The sequence below is a fragment of the Cherax quadricarinatus genome, chromosome 34 (genome assembly GCF_038502225.1).
Source record: "Cherax quadricarinatus isolate ZL_2023a chromosome 34, ASM3850222v1, whole genome shotgun sequence".
Lineage (NCBI taxonomy): Eukaryota > Metazoa > Arthropoda > Malacostraca > Decapoda > Parastacidae > Cherax > Cherax quadricarinatus.
Genome location: NC_091325.1, coordinates 15,248,754 through 15,269,304, shown reverse-complemented (window position 1 = coordinate 15,269,304; position 20,551 = coordinate 15,248,754). Strand labels below are relative to the sequence as shown.

Here is a 20,551-nt window from a genome sequence, read left to right as displayed (position 1 = left end):
ACACACCTCTTGCTTTCCGGCAGGTGAAGATCAACACCATTCTTGCTCGGTACCTTGCTTCGGGTCACCTCGATCACCTCAAGCATAAGTGGTACGGCGAACTGCCCTGCTTCCGCATCTCCGCTGACATCTACAAACCCCAGGCTCTAGAGTTCAGCACGGTGGGAGGCGTCTTTCTCATGCTTACCTTAGGCATAGGTATAGGCTTCTTCCTCCTCATTCTTGAACACGTGGTATACCGCTATGCTCTACCGTCTCTTAGGACCAAACCCAAGGAGTCCATCTGGAGGAACAGGAATCTCATGTTCTTTAGTCAGGTACGTTGTGTTTTTAGAAAATAAGTGATATTAGTAGTCTTGCGTGTATGTTACTCTGCTTGATGTAGCTTATTTCCTCTCCTCTTGTTTATTATTCACCTTGCTAACTCCACGCATTCAACCTGCTCAGGACTCTCGTGTTTAAAGAAAATTATTTATATAGAAGTTTGATGTTTTTGTATAGATTTAGTTTCTGCCACCTAGTACTGATCTCACCTTCTCAGGTCAGTTCTCTCCACCTTCTCAGTTGCTTTTGAGCACTAAATGTTTCATTGTTGTTCTTCAAGTCTGTCTTCATAACTCAGATTCCGATATCAGGGGAACAGTGTGGTGGCAGCGTCTAAAACTTTTATAGGTTTATTGTGTGTTTGAGTAAACGTAGAGTCCACGCAGCGTTACGTGTGTGGTATATACTATCATGATAGAATCCTAGTTAAAGGTCCTGAAAGTCATTTATAAGTATGTCGATGTTTCATTCATTATTGGTGTTATCCTGATTTAACAATAATTTTCACAATAATAATAATAATAATAATAATAATAATAATAATAATAATAATAATAATAATAATAATAATAATAATAATAATAATAACAAATAATGTTGTTGTTATCATTATTATTAGTAGTAATAGTAGTAGTATTAATAGTAGTAGTAGTAGTAGTAGTAATAGTAGTGGTCGTAGTAGTAGTAGTAGTTATTGTTGTTGTTGCTGTTGTTGTTGTATTATTGTTGTTGTTAGAGCATTAATAATAATAATAATAATAATAATAACAATAATAATAATAATAATAATAATAATAATAATAATAACATTAAAAATAAATTTTGTATCCTAATGTTTATTTAACATACAAAGATACAGCTTGCTTACATAGACAATTACTCAGTTATTGAGGTGGGATACATGACATTGCAAGAGACATTCTGATGATTTGGCCTCTACTTGTAAATGAACAGGAGAAATAGTCACTAAATACTTTTGTCTTTGGGGTTTTCAAATCAGAATCATCACCAGGTAATCAGATACCCTCAGTCCAGATACTGGGGTGCCTTGATATGGGTGAGGGGCTCTTTATTCACGGATCTGGAGGTACCCTCCACTTGGATCAAATCTGATTAACCCATCTGCCGGTTCCCTGGCGCTGTATAACCCATAAAGGGTTTAGCTCTTCTCCATGAAAGAAGAGTGAGCACTCTGGGCAAACCAGTGGCACTGGTATTCCTCCCACCAACGTCAATAACTTAGCCTCACTGTTTCTGCAAGAATCCTATATTTACAAAGTGATTATATCGGCCCTGTCTGGTTCTGATGGGGTTCCACGTTAGTAAGACCTCAGCGTTCAGTTATAATGGTTAATCCGTTTGTCGTAGAGACTGCAGTCACAGAATTCGTCAACAACTTCCTTGTTCCTTTAACTATTTTGACGAGATAAATGGTTCTTCGATACATCCCAATGAGCCCATAAGAAGAATGGTAAATTTACACCACCTCACTACCAATGCAATCATCAGAAGTATCCATAGAGAAGCGGCAGTGATGCTTCAACAAAACCAGCTTCAGTGTCTCTCTTATGACAACAGAGAGACGGTCCATGCCTAAAGTATTACATTAATAATCCACACAAAGATAAAACAGTATTGAAATTTTCCCTAAAGAAAACATTCAGTGCTAAAATAAGACGTATCGACAACCGTTAGAGAGTATTTCCCACCATTCCAGTTCAATGCAGCAATGATTTGACAATACACATTGTCAAAGGATTTGACAATGTCTAGTACCTCTGATATCACTGTATCTAATTTGCTTAAGAACCTTCTAATTTCTTCCTTTTTCATTGTAGCTTCCTCTAGCCTTCGTTATTCGCCCCATATCTTCCTTACTCATCATGGGATTCTCTTCGAATATTCAGCTAAGAATTCTTTCATCCCTTTGTTCAACTCATCGCAAACATGATACTTCAGGTCATTCGTTGTCATTTCACCCTCCTTCCTCCTATTAATCTTATTACCTAGTGCTTTACTCTCATCTTCCCAGTGTTGAGGATATGCATCATCTTCAGCTTTACTTTGACCTTTGCTCATATGTAAATATCGAATTGTCACTGTTTCCCTTCTTATCATTTCATAGTTGGTCATAGCTCTACTGCATGATTTCCTGCTTTTCTCTGTCCTCCTTTTTCTGAGTGTTTTCCATGCTCTTTTACTCTTAACCTTTGCATTACTATGCATTTTTGGAAGCTATAAGCTCTATGTTTTTCGCATTCCGTTTCCACCTTTCTGGTAGAAAAGTCTGAGGCTTTCTTAATATTTTGTGTAACCATATTATTATCTCGTGCATTGTCTTGCCTTCCTTCCCTATTTCTGACTTAACCTACGATAGGAATTTAATTTCCTGTGTAACTACCTTTGCAATAGTCTCTCTTCACTGGCTTTATCCCATTTGTGCTGTTTCCATCATTAGCCATTAGATACATAATTAAACTTCTTTTAAAAGACCAGATCCAGTCTTGCTGGTTCATCCTTTCCTCGCAATCTTGCTGTAACGTCGCTATTTTGATTCCTATTGTTTTCTATTACTACCTCCATGAATTTACCTCTTCATTTTTTTGATTCCTTGAGCCAGTTTATCATCAAAATTTCTCTTCGTCAGAATTCCTTTTCTGTTCATTGTTTCTGCTGCTTCTTTCAGGCTCTGTATAACTGTTCACTTCTCCATGTATTGCTGTCCTGGTCATCTTGTGTTATGTAGTGATGTCAACGACTGCTGTTCTTGCCTTTCATCCACCTCTGGTCATTGCCCCTGCAAAGTAATCTCAGATGTCTCCACCGCAGAAGTTGGCCATCTCTTCAACAACCCCACGTTAATCTGGTCAATAGTGGCTCCCCTATATGTCTCCTCTCTCTCTCTATCTCTCTCTCTCTCTCTCTCTCTCTCTCTCTCTCTCTCTCTCTCTCTCTCTCTCTCTCTCTCTCTCTCTCTCTCTCTCTCTCTCTCTCTCTCTCTCTCTCTCTTCCTCTCTCTCATTGAGAATTGTTGAAGAAGTATTTTAGACAAGAAGTTTCTCCCTTATTTACGAGAGGGAGAGGTGATGCAGTTTCTTAGTGAGAAAGTTTTGATGAGTTTCTTAGCGAAGAAGTTTGACTGATGCTTGTGATTATACCCAAGTCTTTCCTTCTTGCATGCCCACACACACACACCGCCATGGGAAAACTAAAACAAATATATATTAACTGAAAATATATAACAATAGAAAAATATGACGCAAAATATGGCACCAATTATAAAAATCATGAGATAGTACAGTTTAAAAATACTACCATCACATGATGCTACAAGAAGCGTCGAGATCGTTATAATATTTAATAATAATAATAATAATAATAATAATAATAATAATAATAATAATAATAATAATAATAATAATAGTAATAATAATAATAATAATAATAATAATAATAATAATAATTTAAATATTCTGTATCTCGTAGGCTCAATATAAACTGGCTACCTTTCCCTGACGCTTCTTTGCCACTAGCTAATGGTCCAAGTCGGACCGAAACATCGTCATATGTTTCTTTTCTCCTATGTGCGAGTTATTTGTGTACACATCTCATCCTTGGCTGTTAGATTGTAAAATTTATTTATTTATTTGTTTTGCTTCACTGAGGCGGGGCTACACAAGTTATATTTTGCATGTTACATTTGGTACACGTCATATATAGTGTTATGAAAGATTCTTTGGTTTGCTAGATGTGCATATGCAGCTATGATTATCAGGCTGATGTGTGCCTCGGGTGACATGATTGGCGTAATTCTTTACCTAGTGACCTTTACATTTCACATCCCCCTCTGTTTACCAGTCTCTTCTCCTTATCCGGTTGTCTCTCTCCTGCCTTAGTATTAATAATCTTGTACTTCCTGTGGGTTAATCTATAATAATGTTTTCCCTTCTCTGTGGCTTATGGCCTGTGTCCCCTATTTTTATTCCGTATCTGGTTATCTCTCTCTCCTGATCTGATTATAATGCCCTAGCGGCACTTCCTTGAATTAATTTTTAATAACTTCTTTGATTATTCTTGCAGTCTATACTTGGACTCTTGTAGTCTTTACCTGTCTTCAGTCGTGTTAATTGTACCTTTTTTATTATTATTAAAGCGATATTTGCCTGTTTTCAAATTTCTGGAGTGTCTCGTCTCAATTAATATGGAACAGATATTTGCTAGAGATTAACAGTTTCTCTGCTCCTTCTTTTAAAATCCAGGGAGACATCTCTGTAATATGTAATGCTTTTGATTATATGCAGTTTGCTCACAGCTTCTTTTCCATACCTGAAATTGATGTCCACTCTCCGTGCTCTGTTCCATATGTTCTCCTCTCAGGTGTCACACGTCTTTCCTAAAGGCTTGTTATTTCCTCATAGACCTCCGTGTCCATTACTTTTCAGCTCTTCTCCTTTCTTGGTTCTTCATTGTTATCTTCCTTTTGATGTGGCTGTATAGAAGGTTCTGTTGTGAGTATGCTTCTGCTGTCATGTTGTTCTGAAGCTGTTTAATTCTAATCCAGAAATTGAAATAGAAAACTAGACCTGAGCCATTAGCAAGAAAGAAATCATTTAATTTCATGCGACTTGATAATGGTAGGAGACGGACTGAAGTATAAACTAGATTATATTTCCAAACTGTGGGTTAATGATGAATTTTTACAGAGACGGTGTTCTTTATTCTACTCTTTATTAATGTTAATGTTGCCTCACAGAAGCTGTACAAGTTCATCAACTGCGTGGAGCTTGTATCCCCCCATCACTCAGCCAAGGAACTGGTCAACAATCTTCGTACAGGCCAGATCATGGGCCTCTTTCAAAAATCTGTTAAAAGGGTAAGATATTTCCTAGGAGTTTCCCAACTGTTGTAAGATCATGGGAGATTTGTATTTGGAATGGTCTTGACGATGGTAATTCAGCGATGTTTTTTCCTTTAATTTTCTCATGTTTCAGAGTTTATCTGATTTTTATAATGTTATTATAAGGCCTCACCCAGAAGTTTAATTTAGCAAAAGATGAGTTCAAGTGCTTGTGAAATGTTAGGATATCGACCAGTTTCCTGGAAGTCCAGGAAATACCACGATCTTGTGACTTTTCAGAAGTCTGACAAACGCATGAGAGGCTTTCCCAAAGTTTTTGACATATGGTAAGTTCTTGGACATTTTTACAGTCTAGTAAAGGATGGAAAAATTTAGAGCAATTTCCAAAGTTTGCAGGTGACATTTTCTGAAGCAGAAGAATGGCTAAAGCCTCACTAGGTTTAGCAACGTAATTATGTTAAAAGACGATTTGATGGATAACCTGGATAAGCAAAAACTTTGTTTTAAAACCTTGTTAGCTCACGTTTTCACTGTGGGAGAATTCATTGGCGATAAAGAGTACTTGATCTGTGGAATCGGAATTGGCCTCTCCTTTAGGACCTTTATTACCACCCATTCCTCAGAATGGGAGAATACAATAAATCAAACTCTACACAAATAACTCGCACATAGGAGGGAGGAGCTTACGACGACGTTTCGGACCGACTTGGAACATTTACAAAGTCACATTGGACCGAAACGTCGTCGTAAGCTTTTCTCTCTCCCTCTGTCTTATGCGCGGGTTATTTGTTTATTGTTCCAGTCACGGTATTATGCCTTTTTGTTATTTAATATATATATATATATATATATATATATATATATATATATATATATATATATATATATATATATATATATATATATATATATATATATATATATATATATATATATATATATATATATATATATATATATATATATATATATATATATATATATATATATATATATATATTTAATATATATATCTCTGTGTACATACACTGACAGCCACACTCATCTCTGTGTACATACACAGACAGCCACACTCATCTCTGTGTACATACACTGACAGCCACACTCATCTCTGTGTACATACTCTGACAGCCACACTCATCTCTGTGTACATACACTGACAGCCACACTCATCTCTGTGTACATACACTGACAGCCACACTCATCTCTGTGTACATACACTAACAGCCACACTCATCTCTGTGTACATACACTGACAGCCACACTCATCTCTGTGTACATACACTGACAGCCACACTCATCTCTGTGTACATACACTGACAGCCACACTCATCTCTGTGTACATACTCTGACAGCCACACTCATCTCTGTGCACATACTCTGACAGCCACACTCATCTCTGTGTACATACTCTGACAGCCACACTCATCTCTGTGTACATACTTTGACAGCCACACTCATCTCTGTGTACATACTCTGACAGCCACACTCATCTCTGTGTACATACTCTGACAGCCACACTCATCTCTGTGTACATACTCTGACAGCCACACTCATCTCTGTGTACATACTCTGACAGCCACACTCATCTCAGTGTATATACTCTGACAGCCACACTTATCTCTGTGTACATACTCTGACAGCCACACTCATCTCTGTGTACATACTCTGACAGCCACACTCATCTCAGTGTATTTACTCTCGTCACTAGTTATTGCATCCGCAAACCTCTTTTAGTTATTTATTGCTCTATACCACATTATATCCATGTCCAGAAGTAACTGCAATCACTGTACATCTCTTGCACTCACGTCCAGATATCACTGGTAATTAGCTTCGCCTCTCCAGGCTATAAATGATTAACAAATTTCATAATCCTCATTAGCCTGAGATACCTGGCGTCTCACCTGAATTTGCATGCAAATCATAATCGATTAAATTTGTATAATATTATGGTCCTTAGAATCTTAAAGGTATAATAATGTTTTTATTAGAATTTTCTAATAGTCTTTTCATTTACGCAGATAATTAAGTGCAGGAATTATGAAATATTGAATAATAATTATGTAAAAAAATGCATGAAAAATCAAGCTATTAATATTTTCATTGTATTTCGTAGCCTAAACAACACGTTTCAACTATGAAAAATTGGATGTCAGATCTAAGAGTGAATAAAAGAAGTGATTGTGTTTAGATATTTGGGAATGAACGTATCGTTAAAAGAACCTTTGAGAGACTAGGTAACGCATAGACTAAAAGAAGAGAAATAGGTCGGTGGATTGTTAAGATTTCTGTCAAGGGAAAGAGGTTTTTCACTGGAGGCATTAACTAGTCTTTAAACATTGATGCTAGGAAGCTGGAGGCAGTGAGGCCGTCATGTTTGAAGCAATGTGTGGTGTTAACATTGTGCTAAGAATTCAAAGTTTACAAATTAGAAAATGAGAGGGCAGACAGGGGGGATTGTTGAGGTGACGTGGGCATTTAGAGAAGATGGAGCAGAATAGGGTCATGAAAAAAGTTACATAAAGCTGGAGTAGAAGGAGGGCTAAAGGTCGTCCCAGAAAAGGCTGGATGGAATGTCTAACAGGGGCTAGAACATTTTCTTACTATATTGGAGATAAATGGTTTAAGGGATTTTAGGTACTACTATAGTGTAAATAACGTAACATTTATGAAAGGATTCAGGGAAACTGGTTAGCTAGACTTGAGTCCTGGAGGTACCTGTTCCCTGAAGGACGGATAAGGATTTTGTATTTCGTATGACCATTTGCTTTGTGATGTCCGCTCACTTCTGGCGAGGCAGCTGTTGTATGAGTGATGGTGAATGTTTCATCCTTTAATGGGTCGTTCTTCCCTCGTGAAAGACAACCACTGAGGTAAAAAAAAAAACTGAGGATGTAACAAACCTGGAGGGGGTCATGCAGCGCCTGGGGAACGGGAGGCAATCATTAGGCTTGATCCGAGGCAGCATCAAGGTACCATCCTCGATAAGCATGAATAATATAACAGTGTTTTTTATGACGATTTTGAATCATCAAGGCGGTACCTTGATGATTCAACATCATCAAGGAACCGCCTTAATGATCTTGAATCATAAAGAAGAGCTCTCAGTCCAGTGATTAGAGAACACCCGTTGTCATCTTTGAATCAAACTTGATTACCTCCCACTCCCCAGGGCCTGTGTGGCCCTAACGGATTTAGCGCATCCTCATAAATATAATAAATAGTAATAATAATAATAATAATAATAATAATAATAATAATAATAATAATAATCATCATCATAATAATAATAATAATAATAATAATAATAATAATAATAATAATAAACAATAATAATATATGTATGTTAAATAATAATAATAATAATTAACAGTAATAATATATTTATAATAATAATAATAATAAACAGCAATAATATACTTACATTAAGTAGTAATCATAATATATAATTAATAATAATTAACAGTAATAATATATTTATATTAACAATAATAATTAACAGTAACAATATATTTATATTAAATAATAATAATAATTAAGTAACGGTAATAATATTTTTATATTCATAATAATCTTGCATTTTCCACCTTATACTTATAACTGCATTCACATAGTGTTATTTTGTAATGGGTAATTTATTCGACAGAAGGAGAACGAGCAAAGGAGGAGGAGGAAAAGCAAAGCGCAGTTCTTCGAGATGATCCAGGAGATTAGAAGGTGAGAAACTGACCATAGAACACTTGTTCTCTTGTTCTTCGTGCCCTTCCCTGCATAACATTCTCTTAAGATAACCATTCTCGCTGTTCTCTGAAAATTTGGAGCTTGCTACCGTTGCCGGGGCGATAGATACTGGACTGTGTACGTGTGTGTACTCACCTAGTTGTACTCACCTAGGTGAGGTTGCAGGGGTCGAGTCCAAGCTCCTGGCCCCGCCTCTTCACTGGTCGCTACTAGGTCACTCTCCCTGAACCATGAGCTTTATCGTACCTCTGCTTAAAGCTATGTATGGATCCTGCCTCCACTACATCGCTTCCTAAACTATTCCACTTCCTGACTACTCTGTGGCTAAAGAAATACTTCCTAACATCCCTTTGATTCATCTGTGTCTTCAGCTTCCAACTGTGTCCCCGTGTTGCTGTGTCCAGTCTCTGGAACATCCTGTCTTTGTCCACCTTGTCAATTCCTCTCAGTATTTTGTAAGTCGTTATCATGTCCCCCCTATCTCTCCTGTCCTCCAGTGTCGTCAGGTTGATTTCCCTTAACCTCTCCTCGTAGGACATACCTCTTAGCTCTGGGACTAGTCTTGTTGCAAACCTTTGCACTTTCTCTAGTTTCTTCACATGCTTGGCTAGGTGTGGGTTCCAAACTGGTGCCGCATACTCCAAAATGGGCCTAACGTACACGGTGTACAGGGTCCTGAACGATTCCTTATTAAGATGTCGGAATGCTGTTCTGAGGTTTGCCAGGCGCCCATATGCTCCAGCAGTTATTTGTTTGATGTGCGCTTCAGGAGATGTGCCTGGTGTTATACTCACCCCAAGATCTTTTTCCTTGAGTGATGTTTGTAGTCTCTGACCTCCTAGACTGTACACCGTCTGCGGTCTTCTTTGCCCTTCCCCAATCTTCATGACTTTGCACTTGGTGGGATTGAACTCCAGGAGCCAATTGCTGGACCAGGTCTGCAGCCTGTCCAGATCCCTTTGTAGTTCTGCCTGGTCTTCGATCGAGTGAATTCTTCTCATCAACTTCACGTCATCTGCAAACAGGGACACCTCGGAGTTTATTCCTTCCGTCATGTCGTTCACAAATACCAGAAACAGCACTGGTCCTAGGACTGACCCCTGTGGGACCCCGCTGGTCACAGGTGCCCACTCTGACACCTCGCCACGTACCATTACTCGCTGCTGTCTTCCTGACAAGTATTCCCTGATCCATTGTGAGTGTGTGTGTGTGTGTACTCACCTAGTTGAGGTTGCAGGGGTCGAGGTTTGTGTGTGTGTGTGTGTGTGTGTGTGTGTGTGTGTGTGTGTGTGTGTGTGTGTGTGTGTGTACCTCCAACGTTTAGCACACAAATACTTTTAAAATTTGAAGTGTTGTATATTATGTGTCACTAAAAAAAAAGAAAATCCTACAAGAAGAATTAATATTAGCATTTTGTGTGTATAAGTAGCCTCATGAAGAAAAAAAAAACATGTACATTCTAACCTTTAATTAAGAAAACTTTTCGCTCTACGTAAAGCTTTATCAAGTCAGTGGCTTGATAAAGTTCAACACAGATGTTAATGTTCTCACAAAAGAAATGTTGATGCCTGTGTTTTATCCTCGTTACTATAAGCAGAATGTTTTATGACATTAATAATTTAATGAAGATTTTAACTAATCTTGGTTGTTTTAACATGGTGTGAAAGTAATTATTTGTACTGAGTGTTTATGTTAGTGGCTTTTGTTATTTGTTAATTGTATCCTTGTTTTTGTTGTGTGTTGTTTATGTACATTTTTTTATGGCTATGAGCACAGAGTGACCGCTGATTAACGTGATCTGTAAATGTCACTACTATTACTACTACTACTACTACTATTACTACTACTACTACTACTACTACTACTACTGCTGCTGCTGCTGCTGCTGCTGCTGCTGCTGCATCTACTACTACTTCTACTACCATTACTATTACTACTACTACTACTACTTAAGAGAACAGGATATATGTGTAATACAAAGCCGTAATACTTGTAGTAGTAATAGTAGTAGTAGCAGTAATATACCCTCTCCAGGTATACTACTGCTACTGCTACTACTACTGTTTCTGCTACTTCTACTGTTACTGCTACTACTACTGTTACTGCTACTACTACTGTTACTGCTACTACTACAAACAGTACGGTTTTGTATTACACATATATCCTGTCCTCTTAAGTCACGTTGATGTTTAATCAATTTAGTTTTCTACCAGTTTCTCTACACACGCAGGATTACGTTCGGTCAGATTCACTTGACATCGAAATTATCCAGGTTATGCTGCACATAAAGTATGTCCCGAATATCGAACAAAAAACGGAGAACGACAGACAACATCGGAAAAGACTTGTTAGTCTATGCATCGCAAGATCAGCGGTCCAAGTTTCATCATTGCTTTCTCCACGCTCCTAAATTATAGCTAAAATAAAATGCAAAGGGTTGTTGTTATATAAAGTAGAGACATTGCAACCCTCAAGGGAGGAGTGCCTTGATGCCAGTGGGGAAAGTCTTGATTAAAGGAATTAAAGGAATTGAACCCATTCTCCGCCAAGGGAGTATCGAAGGTGAATGTTACCCCTCTCCCTAAGCGATGTATGACCCCTACAACAACAATAATAATCATAATAATAATAATTAAGGAATTCATTGTAAAACGTTAATTTGTCTCTCTGCTATTTCTTTCGTATTTTCAGCATTATATATTGATAAATCTTATAGTATGTTTCGTTTAACTGGGAATCCATTTTGGCCAGACTTGTCTAAAGAGCTGGATCATCTCACAGAGCTCTGAGGAAAATCTCTAAATTCTTTCTTTTGTCTTGCCTTTTGGAGACCTTTGCAAACTTTCTAACAAACAGAATGCAATGAGTAATTGTAAACAGTATTAAGTCAGAGGTTGCCACAGTGAAAAGCTCTGCTCCCCAAGACACAGTAATCACCCCCATACTTTTCTCATGCTCATATCCGACATAGATTGGGCCATCAATCTTATCACCGTATCATCCTTTGAGACGATACTAGAATATATATGAGAGGGTATCTATTTAGGACACAGTAAGTCATTAACCGGATATATACCAAGTCTCCCACTGAGCGACAGAAAACAGAATGATGTTCAGTGAGGACAAATTTCAGTTACTCCGCTTGGAAAATATGAGGAAACAAAAACTCGAACTGATTCGAAAGTTAATTTCAGTCACTCAATGGAACGGAAAATTAATGCGAAGTACTTAGGAGGAATAATGTCAGAGTTTGTTCTTCATAAATGAGAACAGTGTTACCTTCACAACCACAAAGAAAATGATAGGATGAATAACAAGAACCTTTAAAACAAGGGATGACAAGTTAGTAATAGTTCTCTTTATTTCACTTGTTTTCTTCAGGCTGGAATATTGTTGTACGTTTGAAGTTTCTTGACCTGTACTCCTTGGAATGAAGGCATCCTAATTTACATTAGGAAAATCCTAGAGGAAATGGTTCCAAATATGCACACAGAAATTACTCCCTACGAAACCAAAGAGGCTTGGCAAAATATCCCTTAATGAAAAACAGGGGCGCCGTAAGTATACTGAGAGAACACAATAAGAGTAAGGTAATCAAGGTTCCTCAAATCAGTTCTAGATCAGCCGGCTGTGGTTCTTACGTTGGACGCATGCGGCCAGCAGTAACAGCCTGGTTCATAAGTTCCTGATCCACCAGCAGACCTGATTAGAGACCTCGTGTCGCCATCAGTATTTTGTGACTCAATCAGTATTTTGAGTTTCATATGCAGATCTTTTATTTAATAAAAAAAGAGCATTAATCTGGTAAAAAAAAATCTTTCATTTCACAGCAAAAATTTTTATTTGACAAGAATATCTCTGATCTGACAACATAACATCTGCATAAATACAAGGGAACCAATAGCCTGGTTGGTCAGAGACCGGGCCGCGATTAGTGGTCGGGGAATCAAGCCTCTACCACTCTTTGAGGCGAATGACAAGTCACTGATTGGTTACGTATTTACGGGATGCAATGCAGGAAGATCGTGTCAGAAGCCCATCACATAAAAATGTATGATTGCAAGCAATGCCATATGATCATCTATTAACAGTTTGCTTCTGGTGACCCTGGCATCAGAATACTTCTCTCTCTTTCTCTCACCCTGGAGAGGCCGCAACCATCACCCTTTTCTCACCATCCTGATGAAATACCTTCCCACCTTTGTTCTCGCAATTAGCAGACGGATGATCAAGCATCCACCCTACACGAAAGGTCTACAGTTTTACATACATGTGATAATAATTGATTATTATTATTACCCGTCTTATCATTTATTTCTGGCATCCTGGGCACATCCTGTGTCGCGACATCTACGGCTGAGGGGGCAAGATACTCGCTATTTGATTGAAAAAATGTCTAGCTGATTTGTTCTCAAAAGTGAGCAGTCAAATAACAGTTTCAGTAAGATCTCATTATTTACAATTTTATATACTTTATCGGCAAATTATATTTCACAGACAAAAACGAAAAGAACAAGCACAGAACAAGGTAAACCATACCCCCGGCCGGGATTGAACCCGCGGTCATAGAGTCTCAAAACTCCAGCCCGTCGCGTTAGCCACTAGACCAGCTAGCCACAATAAGATTCATCCAACTTGCAATCGTGTCATTACGATTTCTTGAGTCATGTTGACGGCAGTGAAGGGACTTGAGCTAGAGTTCGTCACGGCCACGCTAGCTGGAGATTCGTCTGTAAAAACTTGCATTTGTGGTCACAGAGGTGCCTGTGCTAACTTTCCTATGGTGTAGAAATATACCTAGTTGGATGAATCTTATTGTGGCTAGCTGGTCTAGTGGCTAACGCGACGGGCTGGAGTTTTGAGACTATGACCGCGGGTTCAATCCCGGCCGGGGGTATGGTTTATTTGCAATCGTGTCATTACGATTTCTTGAGTCATGTTGACAGAACAAGGTTTTATTGGGTCAAAGTTTCGCTCTGTGTAGAGCTATGTCAAGTCAATTTCTAACCCGATAAAGTTCGACACGGAGGGAGACTTTGTCACAGTGAAAGGTTTTTCTACGATTGTGTATTTCCTTTATGTGCTTAGATCCAGTACATTTACAAACATGATTTTCTACAGTATTAATTCCCTTTAAACAAATGTGTTTAAGATGAGACTTGCTTCATAAATGTTCTAGTTATTCATAAAGAATAGTGTAGTCAGTATAACAGATAAGTCATGTTTATTATATCAAAAGACTGGAGATCGTATCAGTAGATAAATACATAAATGAGTATTCAGATAGTTGCCTTGAAGTATACCGGTAATACAGTTAAATGAGTTAGTAGTTAGATGAGTAGACAGATGTTTGGTTAGATATATACGTGCTAACTACAGTTTACTTCGGCAGAGTACAAAAGGCGGAGAAGGAGGACGTGGTGCCCATGACAATTACCACCACCGTGACCAGAGACTCCAAGAAGTGGGACTCGACCCCTTCCCAAGTTCCAGAAGTTACCCCAGCTCCACCCTCACCTTTCTCTAGCACCATTGCTGCCTCCCCCGCCCCTATTACTATCGATTACATCCCTGGCCCCGACCCCCGCGAGGACTCTGAGGGCATCATTGTTGTTAACAGCTCCCTTCCCTTGGACTCCCAGGAACCGGAGGCGGCCAAAGATCTCCTCCGGGAGGAGGAGGTTAGAGAAGAAGACTACAGCTCGGGGATCATTATACTCAGAGTCAGTGATCCTGAAGAGGTATTTGAAGCTAACAGCCTCAACCAGCAGCTGGAAGACACTCAGGCATATAGAGCAGCGGCTGAGGGGAGCGTGAGGGAGTGTGAGGCGTGCTCGTGCTCCCTTCAAGAAGGAGAGAATAACAGCCGCAAAACCTCGGGAGGTTGTCTTAACTGCCTTCAGAGGCAGGACAGCACCAGACAAGCCCGGAGGGCAGCCGAGGGCAGCTGTTTTCCTTGCAGTGCGGCGTCTAGTGTGAGGGAAAGTACTTTAGGAGACCCCTACCCAGTGATGGCTGGCACTGCCAACGGTCTCCGTCACAGAGGAAGTGTGCCGAATCCCATCCTGCAGCTACCGTCACCTGTCCTTCGGCTTACAAAATCGCCATCAGTAGTACCTTCCCCAGGAATTATACGTCCCTCGGACCCCCATGGCGATGTTGTGTGGAGCACCAGGTCTCTGGACGACATAGACGACATTACTGGAGGGGCGACGGGGGAGGAGAGGTATGAGGGAGTTCGTCTGGTACCACTCTCCCAGCAGGCAGCTCTCAGGTCCTCCGGGTCTCTCCAGCTGGTGGCTGCTTTGTCCCCTGGTACGTCTCCTGCTGCTTAAATATCCTTTATACAGGGTTCAGTTGATGCTGTTGAAGGGATTTTGATCCAGGGAATTAGAGCTGTCCTCCGCTTCCTCTGACCAAGTCTTATTATCTTCTATTTCCCTAGAGCTGTACGACAGCTACGTGTTTTATGCTTCCCAATGAGTGTAATATTCTTACAATAACAGTGAGTCATTATGGCCATTTTTCTCAGATGCATATAAAAGTAAATCTAAACTTAAACAGCCGTGAAAAGGCCTTCGTAGTATGTGTTATTAAATTTTTCGATGCACGTTCTTTTTTTTTTAATCGCATTTACGAGAAACTGCACTGCATAAAGCTGTGTGAGGGTGGCGACTGTTTTTGATTTGCCAAGTGATGTGTGACCTTTGAGTACCGCAGCAGTCTGACGTGAATTGTTTTAATTGTAGTAATGTTAATAGTAAATTATAAGAATTTGTTAATATCAAAAACAATATTTTAACAAAGCAGTATTAATTATTGGTTTAATTATTAATTTTTTCAATAGAATTCGGTAGTACGTAAAGAAAATCAGTTCCACTGTAATATCTTACTGTATATACTTTTACTGTGTACACTTATTGTATATATTGTATATACTGTATAAATAAATACACCGAAAGGAGCTTCCACGTATGTAACCATGCACATACTCTGTATATATGTACTTCTACACACATACATACATGCACAAAAGTTCACACTCTCATACATGAAGCTTTTTGCAATGTGATATATATTTCTCAGATCAAAAGCAAGGTTTAGCATTTCCCTTCAAGGTTGTGTCTTAATACTGCTGAAGGGCTCTTACTTCAAGGAAATAAATTTATGCTTCCCTTCCTCGAATCATATTTTACCCCCAGTGTTGGGTCACTTTAACGTAGTGGCATTTCAAGGGTTTATACCTATATGTAGGGGACATCTTCTCTCTCCAACTACTCACTTTCTTGACTTAGAACCCAGCATTTTGTCGCATAAATGGTAAGGATATTTCCCCTTTAATCTAAATTTGCCGATACTTATGGCCAAAGACACTGAAGGAATTATGGATAAGAATTGCAGACTATGAAAAATATACTTTGAATAGTTTTCTACCTTCGTAACTGTGATTTATGTAATATGAAAGTGAAGTGGTCACGATAGTAGCAAGGTGATGATAATAGTAAAAAATTTTAATGTTAAAAATGGAGCATTTTTAAAAGTTCGGTTATTCATTGCTGAATATCCAAGAGTTCTAGAAATTTGTAAATAAAATAAAACATAATCCTTCCTCTGATCAAACCAGACTGCCTTCTATCCCCAAGACACTGTATAGCCCCTTCGAATTTACTGTTTCCCACAAATTTTATAATTTGCAAGGAGTTCCTATATCATAAGCCATGAACAGTGCAGCTACAAGTGAAAAAAAATATGGTTAGTAACAACGTAATGAATAATACTTTTTAGATAAAGAATATTATTTGTAGAAGCATTGTCTTAAATAATAAGAAATTATTATTATATTATTATTATTATTATTATTATTATTATTATTATTATTATTATTATTATTATTATTATTATTACTAGTAGTAGGAGCATTATAACAAAGATATGCGCTAAATGCGTATGAGTTATGATGAGTTGCATGTGGAATATATTTTGATAATTTATTTTCGCCATGTTATGGTAATGTAATTCAGAACATAAGAGTGTACCAAACCATCTCTCTGTTCACCAGCAGGTCGCGAGAGGGTCAACTCGGACCACCTGCGTCACGTGACCAAAGCTGACCTGTGGCAGCTCTGGCAGGACTCTGAGACACAGCTACGGGCCCGACTTCGTCAGGCAGAGTCCCAGCGGGATGCCCTCCTCCGGCAGCTCTCTAAGCTGCCCCATCGTGAGCGAGCAGTCCAGCCGGAAGTATCAAGCGAGAAGTGGGAAAGGAGATCTCTGGAGAACGTTATGGGTGACGTCGAAGGGGACACTATCGAGCTTTGCGATGCTAGGAAACACGCTCTTCCTGCCGGTGACGCCAGACTTGTTGCTGGTGGGAGTAGGCGAGGAGAGGAGAAGAGTGAAATGTACAGACAGAGGCTTTCAAGAATGAATAATAGAGAGAGAAAAGGGGAAGAGGTGAGATTAATGAATATCAAGGGTGATGTGTCAACTACCCCTAAAAGGAAAAAGCGGCAGAGGTCACGGTCGCAAGATCATCTGGATGCCAGGAAGAGCCAAGATTCCTCGGAGGAAGGGATACATTACCCTAAACCTGAAGATCGAGTAGGTTACCCAAAATACACAAGAAGGAGAAAGAGGGAAACTAGCCAAGACCGCAGAAGAGGATCGGAAGAAACAGACATTACCCCTAGACACAGAGCGAAGAGTCACCGTCTCATTGATACTGTGACAGAGAGAACAGGACCAGTGGAGTCTATAAGCGGGTACTGCACAACACCTCTTCCTCTTCTTCATTCTCTTCATCAACAAAGCAAAACTGATGCAGAAAGGAGCTATGGTCCATTGCAATCTTTGCCCCTAGACAGAAGAGAGGAAAGAATACCTTTCAAGAGTTATGAGCAAATGCACTTACAGACATACTGTGGTGATAATAGAGGAAAGGGTTGTGATACTGACATGCGTTCAGAAGACCACCGTGATGAAATAGAGCGTCATAAGAAGATGGAAGAAGACAAAATGCCACCAAGAAGAAGGAGAACAACTTACCTTTCAACGACTGGGCATGCCGAGAGCCAACATCGAAGACCAAAGGAGAGGCATTCAACCCGAGAACTTCCTGAGGGAAGACACAGGTGAGACTCATCACACAGGTGAGAGTCATCACACAGGTGAGATGCCAGGAATAATGGCAGCCCCTTCTCAGGAAGCCACAGGCAACACGGGGCTAGATGTCGGATATTATTTGACAGTACCTCCCATAAGGAAGACTACAACTCCACTCCAATTAGTTAACAAGCTGTGCCAGGGCTGGAAACACGAATATCCAGTCCCTGATGGATTGCTCTTCACCCAGAGAACACGAGGACAAAATACTCCTCAGTATCCTAACAGAAAGAGGGTGGCAGAGACGAAGAAAAGTCTTTGACGAGTTGACCGAGCCTCCCTGAGCTCCTGGCCAGCCCTGGGAGTGTGATCTGCCTTGCTTCTCTCGTTTCTCTCTCATACATCGCAGGCACAAAACTCTATCAAGTCAATAACACTCATTCATCATTTAACCTTGCAACTCTCCATCGCCCATCACGGTTCTAAAGACAAGAAGCAGCGACTGCGGGCATGCTTGTTTCTTATGCTACTGTTGTATCCTAGTTCATAAGTTTGCTTGGAATTTAGCGACATTTTTCTGCCATAATGATTAATTGTCCAGTTGTACATACATCTTGGGAATAAAATGCGCTTACTTTGAATCACTTTGATTTTGTGCTTTTTAGACGATATTGTTCAAAGCAATTTAAAAATACCGGACGTTGTTATGCACATGAAAGTTTGTTATTGCCCTTGTGACACTGACTTTCTCGTGGACATTGTAATGTGTAAGAAAAGCCACCACGGTGGCCACTTTCTCCAGTTCTTCACTTTCAGCGGAGAAATAAAACTATGTATCTAGTCTTCATTCTCTCTCGAGGTAATAATTTTAGGCAATTTTCTTGGTTTGAGTGACTCATCCCAAAGTTTGTATACATATGTGTATAGAACCAACAGCAGCACACTTTTATGTTGGGCAAACAGTATTTCAAAATTGCAAAACAAAATAGTGCAGAATTTGCATTTATTTTTTATTTTCTTGCTGAGCAGCATAATAAGCTCATTATTTTGTGTTCAAGTGTTGGTATTATTAGCTTTAATAAGTCAGGTAATATCACATAAGTAGAATCTTTAATTCCTGGCCTATTTCGAAAATATTTAAATTATCTGTGTGTATATTCTTCTTAGTTATGATAATTATAATTTATATGATTACTAGTTAAAAAATACTTTATCTAGAGTATAATGTCTTTATGAATAAATAGAATCATAATCAAATACTGTACATAAAAAAAATAGTATTTTGCGCTAAATAATTTCTCAGAAAAGAGACAAGGTAAAATGTATAGAAAGAACCTTCCAAGCTTCCTGTAATGATGTGTTCTGCACATTGTTTTATAGTGAGTACATACTACATACGAGATCATTTTATGGTCATCTATAGATAGTGACATATGCGCACAATACTGTCTTAACTTGTTTGTAGAGGATATCCATGACAGTATCACGCTAACACTATCTGGTTATAGTTCGTTTTTTTCTTATATCCTCCAAAACCAGGAGGAAGGACATAAATAATTTTAATAATTATAAATCAAAAGTAATACCAGGGACCTAAACAGTGGGTAGTGGGGAGGGGGGTAAGCACAGAGTCGGTAATATTTAGTGTACATTGATCTGAAGTGTGAAAACCAGAGCAGCAGTTAGAGTGACAACAGGTATTGCTGGGTCACAGCTCAAACGGGTACTGAAGCCAGACTGGTGTAGCAATTAAGAGAATATAGAGGTATTAATGTTTACAGGTGATGTGGTGAGACACTGGCACTAGATGTTGTTGGTGTTATGACCTTTTTTTTAACAATCTTATTTGAAGGTAATGAAAAAAAATTAAGTACTCTTAATTTTTTGTAAATAGGTATTCAAGATTACTAAATACTGTAAATGAGAATTAGAAAGGTATGGAAATGTTATAATAGTTTATAAATGAACTACATAAAACAGTTACTGTAAATACATTATAAAGAGGTGCTGACACTTAGTGAGTTATACACTAAGGTGCCACAGGACGACAGATATTGTAATTAGGATGCATATATGAATACTGATGTTTGTTAGGACGTATGTACAGAGGTAATGAAGACTGCCTGCCATTGTAATTAAAGGAGACAGAAGTACTCAAAAATGAATGAAATGTGTCAACTGTAACTTGTGCATCTCTTATGCAGAAATTAACAGGTGTGTCAACTGCAGTGATAAACACAGCAAAAAATATGATTTTTTTAGCAGATGTACATGACTGTTGTGTGAATTTTTTACCTATATATATAAATATATATATAGATATATAATAAAATATATATAATTAGGTTAAGTTTTTATAATGCATCTAACAAGGTAAATATAAGTATAAAGTAAGTGGTTAGTAATATTTCTCATATAAGAAAAAAATTGTTTAGCAGAAATAGTAATAATCCTAAAAATGACTGTATGGTGTATGGCCTTCATTATAATTAATGGATATTGAATTATATAATTCTGAACTGT

At 38.5% G+C, this 20,551-nt stretch overlaps 1 protein-coding gene across 2 annotated transcripts in view; it reads left to right on the top strand.

Moving 5' to 3' along the window:
- Nucleotides 1-19,039, top strand: part of LOC128693630 (uncharacterized) — an 805,124-nt gene extending 786,085 nt beyond the window's left edge. The window contains exons 11-15 of one of the 2 annotated variants that reach the window (XM_070091191.1): nt 24-317; nt 5,078-5,197; nt 8,832-8,902; nt 14,319-15,241; nt 16,989-19,039. In XM_070091191.1, the coding sequence (XP_069947292.1) occupies nt 24-317; nt 5,078-5,197; nt 8,832-8,902; nt 14,319-15,241; nt 16,989-18,061 (2,481 nt within the window). In that variant the 3' untranslated portion in view covers nt 18,062-19,039. Of the gene's footprint in view, nt 1-23; nt 318-5,077; nt 5,198-8,831; nt 8,903-14,318; nt 15,242-16,985 lie in introns of both variants that reach the window. The other variant, XM_070091190.1, reaches the window with a different exon arrangement.
- The last annotated feature ends 1,512 nt before the right edge of the window (nt 19,040-20,551 follow it).